Consider the following 17881-nt stretch of genomic DNA (forward strand, 5'->3'; position numbering starts at 1 on the left):
TGCAGACAGAGCAGCAATGCCAGAAAAACTGCAGCACTCCTCATTCTGAAATATCACCTATTTGGACAGCAAAATGCAGTCTGACACGTATCGCTTAATTCCCGTCTTTATATACGCGAAAAACAGGTCACTGAAGAGGCGTATGAGAATCAAACAGGTGTCTTTGATAACAAATTTAAAAATACCTCCAAACATCCTTGAACACTAAACTCATTTGAATGATGTTCTTTACAGAACATTTCTAATGGATTTTTTCAACATAACATTAATGAGTAAACTGCACTGTTCAATATTTTTCCAAGTGTGTGTCAGTTGATTACCCAGACTTGGATTCAACTAAGTTATCCTTATTAAAAGCCAGTTAAGTCCAGAACTAATGTGTCTGGGAAACCTTCTCTACATGTTTACCAGGTTTACATGGTGCTGCATGGTGATGATGGGTTCTCGCAGACAAGAGAACTACAAGTCCCAGGATGTACTCTGTTCAGGAGGAACTCTAAAGATACCTTTATATTCAGGTACAATCCAAATATCTCCAAATTTTATCTACAACAAGACAAAAGACAATGTGTTAATTATTTTTTTTTTGCATAAACTCAATACACAATACAATCATACTGTACTGATGTATTCTCGGTCTGTGACGCCACAGTGCAGCAGACAGCCTGGGCCCAGTGTGGGGGGTTCACATCTGGCATGACAACTCTGGACCCTCCCCGAACTGGTACCTCAAACAAGTGGAGGTATCCGAGGTAAGATCCACCTATTAAGTGTTTGTGAATGTGTTATGTCTTCTGTGCGTGGACTTTTAATTTGACCATCAAGATGTTTTTTTTTTTGTCTACTTTTAATACAGGTGAGCAGAGGGCATGTGGAGGGACGTGCTTGGCTCTTTGTTGCTCGGTGCTGGTTGGCTGTGAACAAAGGTGATGGCCGGGTGGAGAGAACGCTGCGAGTTTGCACTAAGGGAATAGGCTTTGCTAAGGTAGAGCGCTCACATACACATATGAACACTTATAAAAACTAAAAAACAGAACAAACATCTTTTAATCTCTTCTCCCATGTGACCCTGGGTCTCCGCCTGTATAATTGCAGATGTTGTGTCTCAAGCTATCCGACTACTTGGCCAACCACCACATCTGGTTGTCTGTGTACAGCTGTCCCTGCCCTAACTCGTTCACACGCTCTCAAAGACTTGGCGTGAGCCTGCTGCTACTGCTGGGATATGCATGTGTCAACACAGTAATCATATCACAAATGAATAATCCGGTAGGTTAATAAAACCTTAAATGTTTGAGATTCAGGGTACAAGAGTTCCAAAATGTTACCCATAATTCCTTATCCCTTGTTTGCAGTTGCCGTTGGACTTGGGCATTATAGATGTATCAGCTGTTTCTGTGACAACAGGACTATTAAGTGTGGTGGCAGCATTGCCAGCAGCAGCAGTTATATCCTTCCTGTTCCGACTGCGTGAGGTCAGGCTGAAGGGGTCACGAGTCCAACACGCGAAGATCAGAAAGAATGAAAAGGACTTTTTTGAAGGTGAGGTTTGTACTTAAATGGAGGGAGATTAACGCTAGGTTGCGGGACTTTTACATGGAAATAATCGTTTGTTACATTCAAGCCCTTGCCAAACAATCTGGCCAAACGAGTGGGTTCACGCAATGCTGATTAGGCTATCGCCGCCAGAGAAAACTCTCTGTATTTCTCAGTATGCAGGAGTTGTGGTGTCTGTGGCAACATTACCACACTGGTGCACCGATAGGATGCTGATAAAAGCTTATTTCTACTCAGAACAAGTAGTTTATTAACTCCACAACCTTGTTACATGAGCAGTATACAAAGTGCTGTCAACCAACCTTGCTCACTCACTAACAGTTCTTCACAGGAGTGACCACATCGCAGGGTTAGTATGAATCCCACTGCTTTTCTAAAGCGCGTCGACTTGTGTAATTACTTTCACTGCCAGAGGGGGGAGACAAACATTTTGCACCCCACCTTTAAGTCCAACACAGAGTATCTTCTATAAGTTTCTAACAGTTTGACAAATTACCAGTGGGCTATTTGATTTTTTTTTATCTGAATTTTGCATTTTTCTTCTTCTTGTCTGCTCACATCCCTTTCTATTTCTCCTTATTTCATTGTTGTTTTGTCTCCTCACAGATGCCCTTTCAGTGAATGGCAGTATATTTGAGCCCCATCTCTCTTGGAACAGTCTCCAGCAGTGGGCACAGGAAGCCTGGAGGAAGAAATACCAGGTTACACTCGCTCTTCCTCAATATCCTAGTTGTTCCCACAACATTTTTCATCCCTATCTGACTGTTCTTCTTGTGTTTGTAGGGCACAGGCCTGCTGTCAGTGTCCTCTACGATTCTGGAGAATAAAAACACAGATAAAGAACCTGATGTGATCATAAGAAAGGAGGAAGCTCTAGCAGTTGAGAACAACATGGGACCGACGCTTAAAAAGGTGTTGCTGATTACTGAGGGGAACAATGTTGATCAAGCACCTCAGGGAAAAGAGTTTGATCTTATAAGTGAAAGCAGCCGGTTACATGGAACCCAGATTGCTCCTTTGTCTGGTACGATGGATGGAGGTCAAGCTATTCAGAAGGAGAAAGATCTTCAAGGAAAGTGTTCTTTTGACTGCAGCTTGGAGGAAGACGGCCATCACCAGGCTGCTGGTCACAGCATTTATTACCTCATCGCCATGCTGAAAGGGAGAGGATTCAGACCAGTGTCTCTGTGGTGTCACTATCTGGCCTGGTCATTGTGTCTGCTGTTGTCTGTCTCCTGTCTGCTGCTTTCTGCAGTGCTGGGAATGAGGTAGTAGATATGTGATGGCAGTACATGGATGATTGTGAAGATGTATGAACTGTGGTGTGGATTATGCTTTATCTATTTTTAACACTGACTTTTGGAAACATAATCTTGTCTTATATCTGTATCTCACAGTAAAAACTATGTATATGTGTGTGTTTTCATGTGTCAGTTTCAGCAGCAGCGAGGCTCTGCTATGGATACACTCTCTCTTTTTCTCCCTGATGTTTTGCATCTTCCTCATCCAGCCAGCTGTGGTAAACTAATACCAGCCTTTTGTAAACTACATTACAATAAATAAACATATATTTCATAATCCTGAATGACATTTACCTAGAAAATAAATGCAATTTACTCCTAAGTACACTACACTACAACTACGCTTTGCACTGTACATGAAAAAGCATGTTATTTTTCTTTTCCAGATAATTACAATGGCAGTGACTGTCTCCTTTTGGTACAGGAAAAGATCAGACTTTCATACTTTCTTCAGTATAAGAGAGTTTGAGATAGAGACGTCAAAACTGCAGAGCCACCATGGTGCTAAGCCGACAGAAGAGCAGTTTGGGACATTTGCCTTTCCCCAGGAAAGATGCTCATACCTTGAAAAGGTGATAGCCCGACTCTATTATATTTTATTGTGTTCTCACCTGTTTTTTCTGTTAAAACATAGAGTCAATTATCTGTGATTAATAGCTGCTTGGAGCTCGTCAGCGAGCCAGGTACCTCCGTTTTGTGCGGCCGCCGACTCCAGCAGAGCTGAGGAAAACCCGCAGAAAGAAAAGAAGAGAGACACTTATCCATAACACTCTTAGGTAGGTGTGTGTGTGTGTGTGTGTGTGTGTGTGTGTGTGTGTGTGTGTGTGTGTGTGTGTGTGTGTGTACCTGCTTTAAAGCTGTATAAGGAATTATATCCTCCTCTTTTCATCCAGGGATTTGTCTGTCTGTGGCTCCATGCTCATCCTGATGCTGTGTATAAATCATGGCAGCTCATTCACTGACCATTACCACCTCAATAAAGCTGTCAGAAAACAGTTTATAAGGTATTGTGTGCATACACATCTCTCTCTTTGTCCCTATAGCTCTTTGACACACTCCAAAATATTTTTTTTATCTTTCAACAGGGGCCATGATAATGCATTTATGTCCATACAAAAGCATGAGCACTGGTGGAAGTGGGCACAGACCAGTCTTCTTAATTTACTGTACAAGAATTCATCAGTCGCAACTGAGGTAAGCTACACAAGCTCTGCAGTGATTCATCACTCCATGAAATATTCTAAAATACAATGAAAAGGATTCATCCATCCAATGTCATTTAGTGAAATATGAAAAGAATGTACCTTGGCAATGTATGAAAGTCTCTATAACCCACTCAAAGAAATGTCCTTGTGAAGGAAATATCAGATTTTATATTTCATCATTATGAAACCAAACAAACATTTTCACCAGCAGTCACACATTTTGATTGGAGATCCAATCCTGTGGAAGACGGAGGTGTCCAGCTCATTTCAGGGCAAGGTAAGTAACAAAATGAGACATGCATTCACATGCAGTATTCCACCACCTGTTTAGACTAAATTCACTCATTTCATTACAAACATATGGCATCATTAATTCAGTTACTGGGAAAATAATTATGATGATTTTTTTTAAATGTTAGATTGACCAAAATGTGTTTGAAGAGGAAACAATTCAGATTTTGCGCACAATGAAAACATATATTGGTAGTGTTTTTTCATAATAACAACAATAATAATATTCTCTGTGTTGTGAAATAACAGCAAAACAACCACATCTTTCTAAAAATGATCCAATGTACTACTTTGATTTTCTTCAAAGCAAAGCAGATTCAGATTCACTTTATTAGCCATTTGCAGTGTAACCTGCATTGGAAAAAATGTGCAAGTAGCTCAAAGTGCAAAGTCAACACATCAGAGGACACAACATAAAAACAGAAAAAAACAAAGCCACATGAAGCCTCAATATTAAAAATGCTCAATATAAAAATGCTGTGCAATGAAATCCATACATAAATTTAAAGTGCCTAGTTTAAGATGCTTTGTTCAAAGCAATCACAGCTTGTGGAAAGAAACTGTGTAAATGGCGATCAGTAGAACGATACCTTCTCCCTGAGGGAAGCATCTCAAAGAAAGCCCCTGCTGGATGGCCTGAGGCATCATTAGACAGTTGTAAAGCTCGATTCAATAGTCTAGCTTTATATGTGAACTCCAGGAGCAAAAAAGTGCAGCCAATAATTCTGCTGGCTGAGTGAACCACTTTATTCAAAGCCTTCTTCTCTTTTTGAGTGAGATTACCAAACCACACAGTAATACAACTGGTTAGGACACTCTCAATTACACAATAGTAAAAATTCAAGGCGCTGTCTCGCTTTCTTAGCAATATTAGTCGTATTAGAGCTCCAATTCAAATCATGAGAAAGAGTCACACCCAAAAATTTACATTTCTCAATAATCTGCACATCAGAATCATGAATAGTAATAGGCAACTGAATCCTATTGTGACAAAAATCAATAACAAGTTCACACGTTTTTGAAGTGTTCAAAAGCAAGTTGTTTTCATTACTCCATTGAACAACATTCTCCACTTCCTCGCGATAATGAGATTCATCGTTTGAGCTGATCAGCCCAATGATAGTTGTATCATCGGCGTATTTGATTATGACATTATTATCATGAGATGCTGCGAGGTCATGAGTATACAATGTAAACAGCAGGGGGCTCAGAATATACCCCTGCGGTGAACCAGTGCTAAGATACAGCTCATCTGAGATACAACCATTGATTTTGACCCTTTGTGGTCGACAAGTCAAAAAATTTAAAATCCATTTACAAATGGCATCATCAAGTCCAAGACATTTCAGTTTATGAATGAGCTTTGTTGGGACCATTGAGTTAAAAGCTGAACTGTAGTCTATAAATAGCATTCTAGCATATGATTTATGTGCATCTAGATGCTTATAGACAGAGTTTAAAGCAAAAGAAATGGCGTCCTCAACACTTCTGTTTTTCCTGTATGCAAATTGTAGTGGGTCCACAGACACAGGGATTCAATCACATGTATTCTCACTCAAGACATCAGTAGACTGCTGTGTTTTTCTCTAACTCCCCCTGTAGAGAGCGCTGTTTGACATACATGGGCCCAGGCCACATATACTGTAGTAGTCCAGTGATGCATTTGAGTATCAGACAGATTAATTAATTATTGGTGTATTGTTTATAAAAGTTACCATTGTGTCACAGTTACTTCAAGCGTTACCTTGATGTATGTTTGTTCTGACTTGTGTGTATTCTGACTGTCTGTGCACTGTGTTTGACTGCTCAGGTCTCTAGTGGGACTCTTGTGCCAGAATGTCTTCGCTTGTTCATGTCTGGCAGCAGAACATCCACTCACCCACAATCTAAAGACTTAGTTCCTATTGCAACGCCTCCAAGGACATGTGGTCACCTAGGCTGCTACTTTGGACCAAGTGCTACACTTGGCTTGGGCCACATGAAGTGAGAACATATAGTGGAACACATAGTGGAAATGGTCATTATTTGAGTTTTTCCAAATGTGATCTTTGCTGAAATGATTTCCTGCAGTATCAACTCTAATGTCTGTAATATTGTCACCAATCATTATTCAGTTGTGCGTTGCTCTTCTGCAGGTCTGGCGCAGTGTCCAAACTAAAGCTCCTGCATGCAGAGGGCTGGCTGGGCAGACAGACGGTGGCCATCCACTTCACCTTGTTCAGTGCACCCAACCTGTTCACCAGTGTGACCATGCTCGCTGAGCATAGTCCCACCGGTGTCCTGCTGCCCTCTGCCAAAGTCCAGTCAGTTAGGGTGTATCACATTCCTACTGTAATGGACTATGTTGTCATGTTGTGCCAGGTATAAAGCTACATTACCTTTTATCTGTAAAGACAATTAATCTTCAACACCACCATAAAGCTACTCAACAGCTGAAGAAGCAAAATCTACAGACAATGATTTACTGAACGAAATATTAATGATTTAGTTGATTTTTAAAAGGAAAACAAATTGGACTTAATAACACTCTAACTCTGCACTAACACTGTACATTTTGTACATGCAACATCTCATGAGATTATTTGTCAGTTTTTGTCAAAAGCCTTAAGGTTACTTAGTTTTTTTCTTTCTCCCCTTCAGCTCCTCTTCCTTCTTTTGTCTCTGCTTCAACTCTGGGGTCAAGTGTATGCTATAGGGCAGCAAGGGCTGACAGGATACTTGAGGACACCCTGCAACTGGCTGGAAGTGAGTCCATCACATATACAGAAACACACACACAGGCAAAAATATTGATACCAACATAATTCAAAAAAGAGTAAAAGACTTGCATCCACTCAGTTTGAAGATACATTAGACACATGGAAACAGGCTCAGGCCCGCACACACACTCGGCCACACACCAATGCAAACAAGATCACAAGGCCCTCACTGAAAGGTTAAAGTAACCTGTAGCTCTTAGACTAACATACCTGTGAAGTTTGGAGGTCAAAACACACAGCATGGTTTTAAATGCAGAGAATCATGAAATGTACCTGATGATGCCGTTACTGCTGTAGAAATATACCTTACTTCCTCTCTCTCTCTCTCTCTCTCTCTCTCTCTCTCTTTGTGTTTTGCAGGTCATTTTGCTGACTATATCTTTAATGTACTATGTTTATTATATCTATCACTCCGTTATTATCGTGGAGATTGTGCAGCAGCTGCAGAAACACAATTACAGAGGACATGTCGATGTCAGCCTCCTGGCTACCTGGGAACAAGTGAGAGAAAGAAAGAGATAGGAAAACAAATATTTAATGTTGAGAACTATCTGTCCTGCATAAGTTTGTTACAGTACCCTCCCTTGGTAAATGAAAGAGCCTCAGCTTTAAGGAGATAATTATGAGTACTTAACATAATTAAAATGTTACATTTAATATAACTTTGTAGGTAAATACTAAGGGGAAGCCCAACTTTAAGGTTGAGAAGTCCTTGGGGTCATGGTGAGGGTTTTAAAGATGACAGCAATGATTAAAAGGGATTAAGATGTCTTTTGTGCCTGCAGTGTATTCGTACTCTGCGTGGCGTTACGCTCTTCCTTCTCACCATAAAGTGTGTGACTGTGTTGAGGGTGAACAGGACCTTGGCCACCTCTGCTGCACTCATCACCCGATCACTCGCCAGCCTTTTCTGGCCAACGGTAAACACATTGTGTAGCAATACCACCAGTTAGGAATGGTCTTCATTCCAAGCAATACATGTTGAAATATTATTTTAAACATTATTGTAACAGGTAGCTCACAGGCATAGGACCCAGTTTACAAATGATGTATGATTATATCATCAGAAATAGTGCTGTTTGTAGGGAAATAATAAATAATAACCATCAATGTGGTACGACACATGTTTTGCCTTTAGGTGTGCTACAGTGTGAGATTGTTCCTTTGGCAATGATAACATAATGGTACATGTTGTCTCTGTCAGATTTTCATTAGTCGTATTAATATACTACACTCCTGTCCAGTTGGAGGACTTGGAAAATGACTGGAAATGATAGTCAATTTTTGAGCATCTCATTAATGCAGTTTTTCTGGGGATGAAGTGTCCTACCCACACATGAAATGCTGATATTATTATTCTAGATTCTCACCATCTTAAAGCAGCTGTCAAAGACCTGGTTATACGAGTATTTCCCACTAAAATGTCAGGATGTTATTATTCTAAAGTGGGCATTTAGTAAGAAACAAAAAGCAAGCAGAAAATATAAAAATGATCTCCTCATACTGTCCTAGGTTTCAGGTCTTATCCTGATGGTGGCGCTGTCCTGCGTGGGGAATCTCCTGTTTGCACAAAGCTCCTGGGCCTTCAGCTCACTTTCTCGCTCCCTACAGACGCTGCTCTGTCACTGCTGGGGTCTCAGGGCCGCGAGGGGCCCCCTCTTCTCTGGGCGGGATTTTCTTTACCGTGGAGTTCTCTATCTGTCCTCTGTGGTGTGGACAGCAATGGTACATATACAGTATACTATATCATTACGTTTTTTTTTCTTTGTAAGAATTTGTTACTGAATATATGTGACTGGCTGATTTATGCATACATTAAGTCTTTGCACAATGTGTCAGAGTTGTGTTTGAACAGCCATCTTTGTTTCTTGTAGGTGATAGGCGTGGTGTCCTCATTGGTCAGAACTGCCAAAAGATCTCAAAGCTGGAGGAATGTCTTCACCGTAGCAGAATTAGCCGGCTACATCAGACGGAGGGTCTCTGAGTTTACGGGGCAGCATAGACGAGCATGGACTGACAATCACGAGCAAGGGAGGGTAAGGAAAACGCTGCTCAGTCCAAAAAAACAGCAATGTCAAAATACATTTGACAGACCATTAAAGTTTCTGTGTATCGTTTTAAATATATATCATTGTGGGCACCTGGGAAGCTCACCTGGCAGAGCAGGCGCCCCTATATAGAAGTTTAATCCTCGAAGCAGCGGCCGTGGGTTCGACTCCGCGTCATTCCCCCTCTCTCTCCCCTTTTCATGTCTTCAGCTGTCCTATATATATATATATATATATATATATGTGTGTGTGTGTATATCATTGTTAAATAACCTTGGTGTGACCATCTGTGACTATGGTGAGAATTATTATCCCGTTGTCTCTTATCATAGTTCCTCAAATGTTACACATCATACCAATCTATTTGTAATTCTATTTGTACTTATGCCTTCTGGTTTTTCAGACTTATTACTTTGAGGAGTTTGAAAGCTTAGTAGATGAACTATTGCTCAGACTTAACACCCTCTCAAACAGTCTGCACCACACTCTTACCCCGAATGCCCATCGCTACAGGGTGGACAGTCCTGTCATCTCACCCATGATACAGGAGCCCTCCAACATGGACGCACAGGTGAGCCAGATACATGCATACACCCATACCTATTCCTCACATACAATACATTATTTGAAAAAGGTGTATTGTGGAAAGTCAATGCTGTTTGAACACTGTGATTCTGTTACAGGACTTTGTAAGAACACAAATGACAGAAGAGACAAAGGTGAATGATCTCACAGATGTCAGTGGCCATGAAGAAACCCTCCCTGCATCTCACCTGCTCGGGTAATAACATTTATCGAGAGTCTACTAAGGCTATAAGCCTTTCTTAAGCAAAAATTAAAATATCATAAATTACAAAATGATAATAGGTTCCCCGTTTTTGTGCATACCACTCACTGCATTACCAGGTCCAGGCTTGAACTGGAGACACTGCAGTTCCTGAAGCAGAGAGGCCAAAGCGGTGACCATTCCTCCTCAGGCATTGTAGTGGCATCGGATAAATTGCAACAACCTGGAACAAGAGCTGAAAAAAACCCAAAAGATCGAGAGCTCCCGATTTATTATTTTAAGGCACCGGACTATCTGCCCCTCCCAGAGTCGGCATCACTCATCAGGGTTTGGACAGAAGATGTTCTGGACAAGCAAGTTGACCAGTGGACTAAAACAAATGACAGTTGCTGCTTAAGTAAAATGCAGGCTACACAGGTGGTGGAAGTTCTGATCCACGAGAAGCCTGGGAGTGTAGAGCCAGATGAACAATAGGGTCCTTATGGAGAGAACAGTTGTGGCTGGGACACTGCAAACATTTCAAACACAAGATCTGCAGTCTGTATTTTTTATTCTATTAAGATATACTGTATTTTACTGTATGTGCCCAGCATCTTATTTCATCTCCGTTTTTTTGCAAATAATATTACCAGGATCACATAACCATTTGAAATAAGTTTTCTAAGAGTTTTGATACATAGTATTTGCATTGTTTCTCTGTATACTTCATGACTTTGTAGTTTAGTAATGATCATTTTATTAATGGTTTACCAAACTCAAATAAACCTTTGCAATGTTTAAATATAACGTTTTTTTGGTTGCAAGGTGGGGGTAAAAAGTCATTAATAAATTGATTATTCTACTTTTTACAATAGGGAATCAAATCTAAAGTTAGGCATACTAATTAGCTATAAATAAATGTCTTTTGGTTAGATGCTCTGCATTGACCATCCTTATTCACTAATAAGAGCTGACATAGACATGGGGTCTATCACAAAACAAGGTTTCTAAATCAAATGTGGTCTCTCTAACCCACTAGCCCATATACACATAGAGAGAAACAATCAATAGAAGTATCCAATAGCATAGTTAAACGTAGAATTGAGTGGCGAGTTGTGATTGGAGGGCAGCCGATGATGAGGACCAATCACAACGTGGCAAGTCAGACAAGTTCCAGACGAAGGAGGCGGTGTGAGTGATTTCGGAAGTGATTAGTTTGTATGAAACCACTAGCCAAAGGCGTTTACAGCCACACGTCAGTATTGATCCGGACAGCGGGTCTGTTCAGCCGACAGTATTTTGATGACATTCATCAGCGTTAGTTAATAAGCCGGCTACTTCGGACAAGCACGTCGTTAAACCCGGGCCTCATCACTTGTGGACAATGAAGAAGGTTGCTCTGCTGCTGGTAGTGTTGCTCGGCGTTGCACATTTTGCAACTCTCAGCAGATGTGAAGATGGTAAGTCCAAGTCATTTTTACAACCTAATGTGTTTAATGCAACTGAAAGAGTTATTTAAGTGAAACAATGTCGCAGCTGCGCTGTGTTTCCTGCTATTTATTATTATGCAAACTAGCTAGCTAAGTTACTGTAGAAACTCTGCTAGTTATGTTAGCTAACAGGACAGATAAGCTAATGTTATCAGGGCTGCCACACACATACGCAAGCGCCAGGATTGCGAGTCTTGGGCATGTTCAACATCATAATGGTTAACGTTAGCTGTTTCTGTTGTAACGTTACACTGTTAATGTGCAGCATTGTGAAAGTACAGGTGTATCCCTCATGTACAAACAGGATATATGTTGCTAACGCTTGCTACATGTTATCAAATGTTTAAGCATTAAAACAAGCAGCATTGTGTGATGGAAAACATTGTCTGAGCTTGTACTCCTGGAATCACTCTGTGTCCCTTTCTTGTCTGCTGTGAGATGTTGCAGAGGAGAAGGAGGATTCTGATGAAGAGAACAGTGACGACGAGGAGGAGGAGGAGGAGGATGACGGCACAGAGGTGAAAGAAGAGAACGGAGTGCTGGTTTTGACCAACAACAACTATGACACTTTCATGGAGGGCAGAGACACCGTTCTGATTGAGTTTTATGCACCATGGTGCGTCTTGGTATTCCTCCTGGCCATTCCCCATTTGCAAAGATTTTACAGCATCCCTCTTACTTTCCATATCCCTGCAAACTTTATAATATGTCTGTATTCTTTGTTTATCTTTAGGTGTGGCCACTGCAAACAGTTTGCCCCAGAGTATGAAAAAATCGCCCAGACTCTTAAGGAGAATGACCCTCCTATACCTGTGGCCAAAGTGGATGCAACACTAGCCAGTGACATAGCGAGCAGGTTCGACGTGTCTGGCTATCCCACCATTAAGATCATGAAAAATGGGGAAGCTCTGGACTATGACGGAGAAAGGACAGAGAAGGGTAGGGGCAATTAATTCTTTTAATCATCCTCCTGTCCTTTCAAACCAAACTTGACATATTATTTTTTTTTTTTTAAGTTTTGGCTGTAATATGTTGATTGCCTGTGTGTTGCAGCTATTGTCGCCCGGGTAAAAGAGGTAGCTCAGCCAGATTGGAAGCCCCCTCCTGAGGCGACTCTGGTGCTGACCAAGGACAACTTTGATGAGACGGTTAACAATGCTGACATCATCCTGGTGGAGTTCTACGCTCCGTGGTCAGTCACTGTCTGTTATAAAATACAAACGTCAATAGTCACTGTTTTGTTGGCTTTAAAGCAACACTAGAGAACTTTTCCCGCTTCGGTCCCCCCTACGGATTGTAAGCGGAATTGTCCATTACATTAAATTGTGCAAGTTTGCCAGATTGGGTAGCGGATCTGTAGTTCGAATGAACCGGACAGTGTAATGTGATGGACAATTCCGCTTCCAACCTGTAGGGGGACCGAAGCGGGAAAAGTTCTCTAATGTTGCTTTTAAAGTGAGACACTGACATCTATTGCAGTGGTAGTTGAGTTTTTCAATAGCTGCTGTTAAGGCTAATAAAACGTTCCTCATTAGCTGCCTGTATAACTCTCCTTCAGGTGCGGACACTGTAAGCGTTTGGCTCCAGAGTACGAGAAGGCAGCCAAGGAGTTGAGCACGCGCTCTCCTCCCATTCCTCTGGCCAAGGTGGACGCCACTGTTGAGAGTGAGATAGCCACACGTTTTGACGTAACCGGCTATCCCACCATCAAGATCTTCAGGAAAGGCAAGATGTTCGACTACAACGGGCCCAGAGAGCAGCATGGTAGGTGGACACCATGGACACTAATACGAGCCGCTGTTTTCCATGTATTCTTTGTATAAGGGCTGTAAATCGATCGGAAATATTGAATCGCATTATTTTCCATAGTCAACTCACGATTAATTGCTGCAATTTATCTGTTCTAAATGTACTTTAAAAGGAATATTTATCAAGTTTGTAATGCCCAGGTGATTAGTCAACTAATCGGTCGTTTTGGTCTTAGTCAACTTAGATTTCTTTAGTCGATTAGTCATGTTTTATGCTTTTTTTTTTCATGCTGAATGGCTTATTTCCAAGAAACGTACGAGCACATCTCTGGTAAACACAAGAATTAAAGTGGTGCTTTTGCATGACTCTTTGCGGAGAAACTCAGATTTACAGATCTGTCGATTAAATCAACTAATCGATTAGTCGATACAATTGAATGAGTGTTAGTCGACTAAGAATTTCTTCAATCGAGCACAGCCCTAAATGTACTCCAGTGGTAACTCAATTCACATCGACAGTACATGCAAATAACTTAAAGTGTCTTATGCTCATTTTCAGGTTCATAATTGTATTTAGAGGTTGTACCAGAATAGGTTTATGTAGTTTCAAAAAACACTATTTTTTTTTTTTTTTTTTTTTTTTTTTTGTACTGCACATTGCTGCAGCTACTCTTTTCACCCTGTGTGTTGAGCACTCTGTTTTAGCTACAGAGTGAGGCATCACACTTCTGTTCCATCTTTGTTTGGAGTCACACGTGCGCAGCAGCTAGGTCAACACTACCAGCCAGTCAGAAGCAGAGTATGAGGGCGTGCCACGCTAGCAGCTAGGCGAGCATTATAACGTGTGTTACAAAGTGACGCACAGTCGTCACGGAAGTAAAGGCTGGACTACAATAGAGCTGTTTGGAGCAGTTTGTGAACAGTGTTTTCTGTTGGAGATGGTAAGTCCCTTTGGGGTGGACTTTGGGCTTTTTTCATTTTGTAAACCTATAACGTGCACAAAAAAATATCTATCTATCAGCATAATATGAGCACTTTAAGTCAAGAGAACCATCTGGAAGGGCTTTTAAATGGAACTTGTGCAGAAATGGATTAAGAAAAGGGTCTTTTGAATGGCAAGGAGGTTTGTTTCCTTTTTTGTATCTTGACCTTGAGATTAAGTGTGTGGCTCTTAAAAGAGCCTTTTATTTGTGATTCAGGATCGGGCTTAACGCTGATGCAGGCTGCCTCTTTAGCGCGTACACCACAGCCACGGCAGTCACCGTCATCCTCTTGGCGTGCACGGTGTTAGGTAACGGCATCACAGATCACGTTCTCCAGAAACGCCTTCTGCACACAGCCGGTCTCCTCGTAGATCAGACCGGAGATGCGTTTTAAGTCCGCCAGAGCGAGCCAAATGGTGGATGGCGGGTTTGGCGATGCCCTGGATGTTATCGCATAGCACTTAACTTTTTCTGCTAGCCATCCACAATGTTACTGCTGCATCGCTTCCTGATTTTCCACACTGAGTGGCCTGAGGCCCGAATAACAGGACGTGTGTTTATTAATCCGTGTAAAAAAACAAACAAACCGCAGGTGGCGTTAAAAGGAATTTGCATTAACTCTTTATTATCTCATTCATATAGCCATTTGCCCTAATTTGTATGCATGCATGCAATCCTGTGTGCACATCTTATCTTAGGTTCTCCATCTCAGTTGATCCACCTCTTTCTTTCTTTCTTTCTTTCTTTCTTTCTAGGCATTGTCGACTACATGAGTGAGCAGGCAGGGCCTCCGTCCAAGCAGGTCCAGGCAGTAAAGCAGGTGCAGGAGCTCATAAAGGATGGTGACGATGCGGTCATAGTTGGTGTGTTCTCCAGTGAACAGGATGCAGCCTATGAGCTCTACATTGAGGCCTGTAAGTACCATGAGCTTGGAGTTATGTTCAAGTTGTTCTTCACTTAATGCCAGCGTGTGCTATGTAAAGCAAGCTTTGCTTGAGTTGAGTGATCCATCATAATGTCAAAGTATCTCTGCCTGACTGTCTTGGAAACTGTTGGACGTGTGGCTAGTGTTCTCATTGCTGGCTGTCTGTCCTGCAGGTAATACACTGAGGGAAGACTTCACCTTCCGTCACTCCTTCAGCTCTGAAGTGGCCAAACTGCTCAAAGCTTCGCCCAGTCAGATTGTCATCGTTCAGCCTGAAAAGTTCCGCTCAAAGCACGAGCCAGCGTCACACACACTCGCAGTGGAGGTAACTTTTTTTTTTTTCTTCACTGGGTGTGATTAGCATTGGTGTCATAGGGAATGAAACTCAATCATACGTGACTGCTTTCTTTCAGTTCTAGTATCAGTGGAAAAAAGACTAGAATAGCAATAAGGGGTTTAACCTGACAAGTGCTTGAGACTCTCTGTCTAAATTTATTTATTTAGAAGAGTCACTTTTGATCTAAACACATTCATTCATTTATTACATAGGACTCTACATTGGTGTCAGAAGTGCAGGAGTTCTTCAAAAAGCATGTGACTCCTCTGGTGGGCCACAGAAAACCAAGCAATGACGCCAAGCGCTACACCAAAAGACCCCTAGTGGTTGTGTACTATGGAGTTGACTTTAGCTTTGACTTCAGGAAAGGTGAGTTTCTTATTTTTAGGTTAATAGTTTTGACTGGGATCTTGCTAAACGGCTAGTAATCTTAGGAGTACATGATATGGCATTTTTATGACAAACTAAACTATGGCTTTTTCATGACTTTCGACATACTATACTATTTTTTTCGGCATACTATAACATGGCTTTTTTTAAACATACTAATACTTTTTTTAATGACTTTTTCCAAGATACTATACTTTTCATTTCACTTATACTTTTATAAATTTTTTTTCAACATGCTATACTATGATTTATGACACTTTGAGTATTCTTTTTATGACAAATACTTTTTTCAACATTATGGCTTTTTTCTGTTTGACATTCTATGAGTTATATTTTGCGACTTAATATCTGACTTTTTAGAAACCTACTATACTATGACTTTTCCACGAACTGACTTTTGTCGACATACTATGACATATGTTTTTCGACTTATTTTTTTCGACAAACTATACTAAGACTTTTTCTGATTTGACATGCTGTGACTTATGATTTTTTTCAACATACTATATTATGTCTGTTTTCAGATTTTTTTGATATACTATACTTTTTTTCAACATACGATGACTTTTTTATATTGCATACTATACTATCATTTATGACATTATTTTTTATGACACACCATGACCTTTTTAGACATTTTTTATGACTTTGTTTTTTACTACACTTTTTAACAGCTTACTGTACTATGATTTTTATTTTTGACATTCTACACTTTGACATTTTACTATTTCTTTATGACTTTTTAACAATTACCACCTGTGGAGGATTTACAATGCAGTCTTTCATTTTTAGCTACGCAGTTCTGGAGGTCCAAGGTTCTTGAGGTGGCCAAGGACTTCCCAGAGTACACATTTGCCATCGGTGATGAGGAGGACTACGCAGAAGAGCTTAAGAGCCTGGGCCTTAGCGACAGTGGAGAGGAAGTTAATGTGGGAATTCTGGCAGATGGAGGCAAGAAGTTTGCCATGCAGCCAGAGGAGTTTGACTCTGACGTACTGAGAGACTTTGTTATGGCTTTCAAGAAAGGTGAGTGTTGAGTTGTTGTGTCTTAGGAATTTTTTTTAAAGGAGGGGCTCATGTAAAAGGAGCCTGGCTTGCGTTAAAACTATTTTATAAAAGCCCAACTTTCACTTTTGAAAGTGTCAAATTAATTAGATTTGCTGCCATAATATTCCTTACATATACTGTGCATAAAATACATGTGATCATATCATTCAGAATCATATTATACAATATGGTGTAATTGACACTTTAGTGCTGACCAAAACCTTGAATTACACTCAAAGTGAATGATAAATGTGAAGGAAAATCTACAGAAATGTTAATAGAATAATGTTGTGCTCAGTTTAAAGGGTTAACACTAAAAATGCTTTCTCATGTCTACAGGAAAGCTCAAACCTATCATCAAGTCCCAGCCAGTGCCAAAGAACAACAAAGGACCAGTTAAGGTTGTAGTAGGAAAGACCTTTGATGAGATCGTCATGGATACCCAGAAGGATGTCCTGATTGAGTTTTATGCTCCCTGGTGTGGCCACTGTAAGAAATTGGAGCCAGACTATTTGGCTCTGGGCAAGAAGTACAAGGGGGAGAAGAACCTGGTCATCGCCAAAATGGACAGCACAGCCAACGACGTGCCAAATGAGAGCTACAAAGCGGAAGGCTTCCCCACCATATACTTTGCCCCAAGCAACAACAAGCAGAGCCCCATCAAATTTGAAAGTGGAGACAGAACAGTAGAGGCCTTAAGCAAGTTCTTGGAAAAGCATGCCACAAAGCTATCACAGAAGAGAGATGAACTTTGAAAGCATCTCTCGATGAGTAGTAGCCAAGAACTTGAACCGTGCTTGTGCAGTCTAAGGAGGCCTCTGGGAAGGTGAAGGGAACACTGGAGTTGAATGGTGTTACTGAGTTGCTGTGATCTTTTTTTTTAAGTTTCTGTTCATTCCAAGAGATTCAGCTTTCTTCTGTTTCTAAAAGCATGTAAGCACTATCAAAGATTTCTGTCTTTTTAAATAAAATAAGAAATGATGACCGCTTTTGTGGGCCAGTGCTCAAATGTGACTTGTTACTGTAAATCAATA

The 17881-nt window shown here is 40.8% G+C and overlaps 2 protein-coding genes across 3 annotated transcripts in view; both read left to right on the plus strand.

Moving 5' to 3' along the window:
- pkd1l1 (polycystin 1 like 1, transient receptor potential channel interacting) overlaps window positions 1–10580 on the plus strand; it is a 43795-nt gene extending 33215 nt beyond the window's left edge. Inside the window, exons 34-56 of the mRNA XM_028569976.1 lie at window positions 412–518; window positions 653–752; window positions 857–985; window positions 1096–1269; window positions 1356–1542; window positions 2164–2258; window positions 2341–2825; window positions 2992–3076; window positions 3245–3430; window positions 3516–3634; window positions 3752–3862; window positions 3944–4052; window positions 4272–4340; window positions 6165–6337; window positions 6490–6715; window positions 6995–7099; window positions 7474–7614; window positions 7899–8033; window positions 8626–8838; window positions 8988–9149; window positions 9565–9732; window positions 9845–9942; window positions 10068–10580. Of these exons, the coding sequence (XP_028425777.1) occupies window positions 412–518; window positions 653–752; window positions 857–985; window positions 1096–1269; window positions 1356–1542; window positions 2164–2258; window positions 2341–2825; window positions 2992–3076; window positions 3245–3430; window positions 3516–3634; window positions 3752–3862; window positions 3944–4052; window positions 4272–4340; window positions 6165–6337; window positions 6490–6715; window positions 6995–7099; window positions 7474–7614; window positions 7899–8033; window positions 8626–8838; window positions 8988–9149; window positions 9565–9732; window positions 9845–9942; window positions 10068–10422 (3732 nt within the window). The 3' untranslated portion in view covers window positions 10423–10580. The remainder of the gene's footprint in view (window positions 1–411; window positions 519–652; window positions 753–856; window positions 986–1095; window positions 1270–1355; window positions 1543–2163; window positions 2259–2340; window positions 2826–2991; window positions 3077–3244; window positions 3431–3515; window positions 3635–3751; window positions 3863–3943; window positions 4053–4271; window positions 4341–6164; window positions 6338–6489; window positions 6716–6994; window positions 7100–7473; window positions 7615–7898; window positions 8034–8625; window positions 8839–8987; window positions 9150–9564; window positions 9733–9844; window positions 9943–10067) is intronic.
- Window positions 10581–11089: 509 nt separating this feature from the next.
- pdia4 (protein disulfide isomerase family A, member 4) lies at window positions 11090–17856 on the plus strand. Of its 2 annotated transcripts, none has more exons than XM_028569030.1 (10): window positions 11090–11387; window positions 11856–12033; window positions 12151–12356; window positions 12471–12609; window positions 12976–13181; window positions 14904–15062; window positions 15247–15398; window positions 15623–15779; window positions 16593–16826; window positions 17187–17856. In XM_028569030.1, exons 1-10 carry the CDS (start codon window positions 11312–11314, stop codon window positions 17600–17602), a joined length of 1923 nt encoding a protein of 640 aa, XP_028424831.1. In that variant the 5' UTR covers window positions 11090–11311; the 3' UTR covers window positions 17603–17856. The 2 variants fall into 2 exon arrangements, with proteins under 2 accessions (XP_028424831.1, XP_028424832.1); XM_028569031.1 differs by having other exon boundaries at window positions 11865–12033.
- Window positions 17857–17881: the final 25 nt, after the last annotated feature.

This window comes from Perca flavescens, chromosome 22 (assembly GCF_004354835.1).
Source record: "Perca flavescens isolate YP-PL-M2 chromosome 22, PFLA_1.0, whole genome shotgun sequence".
NCBI classification, from domain to species: Eukaryota; Metazoa; Chordata; class Actinopteri; order Perciformes; family Percidae; genus Perca; species Perca flavescens.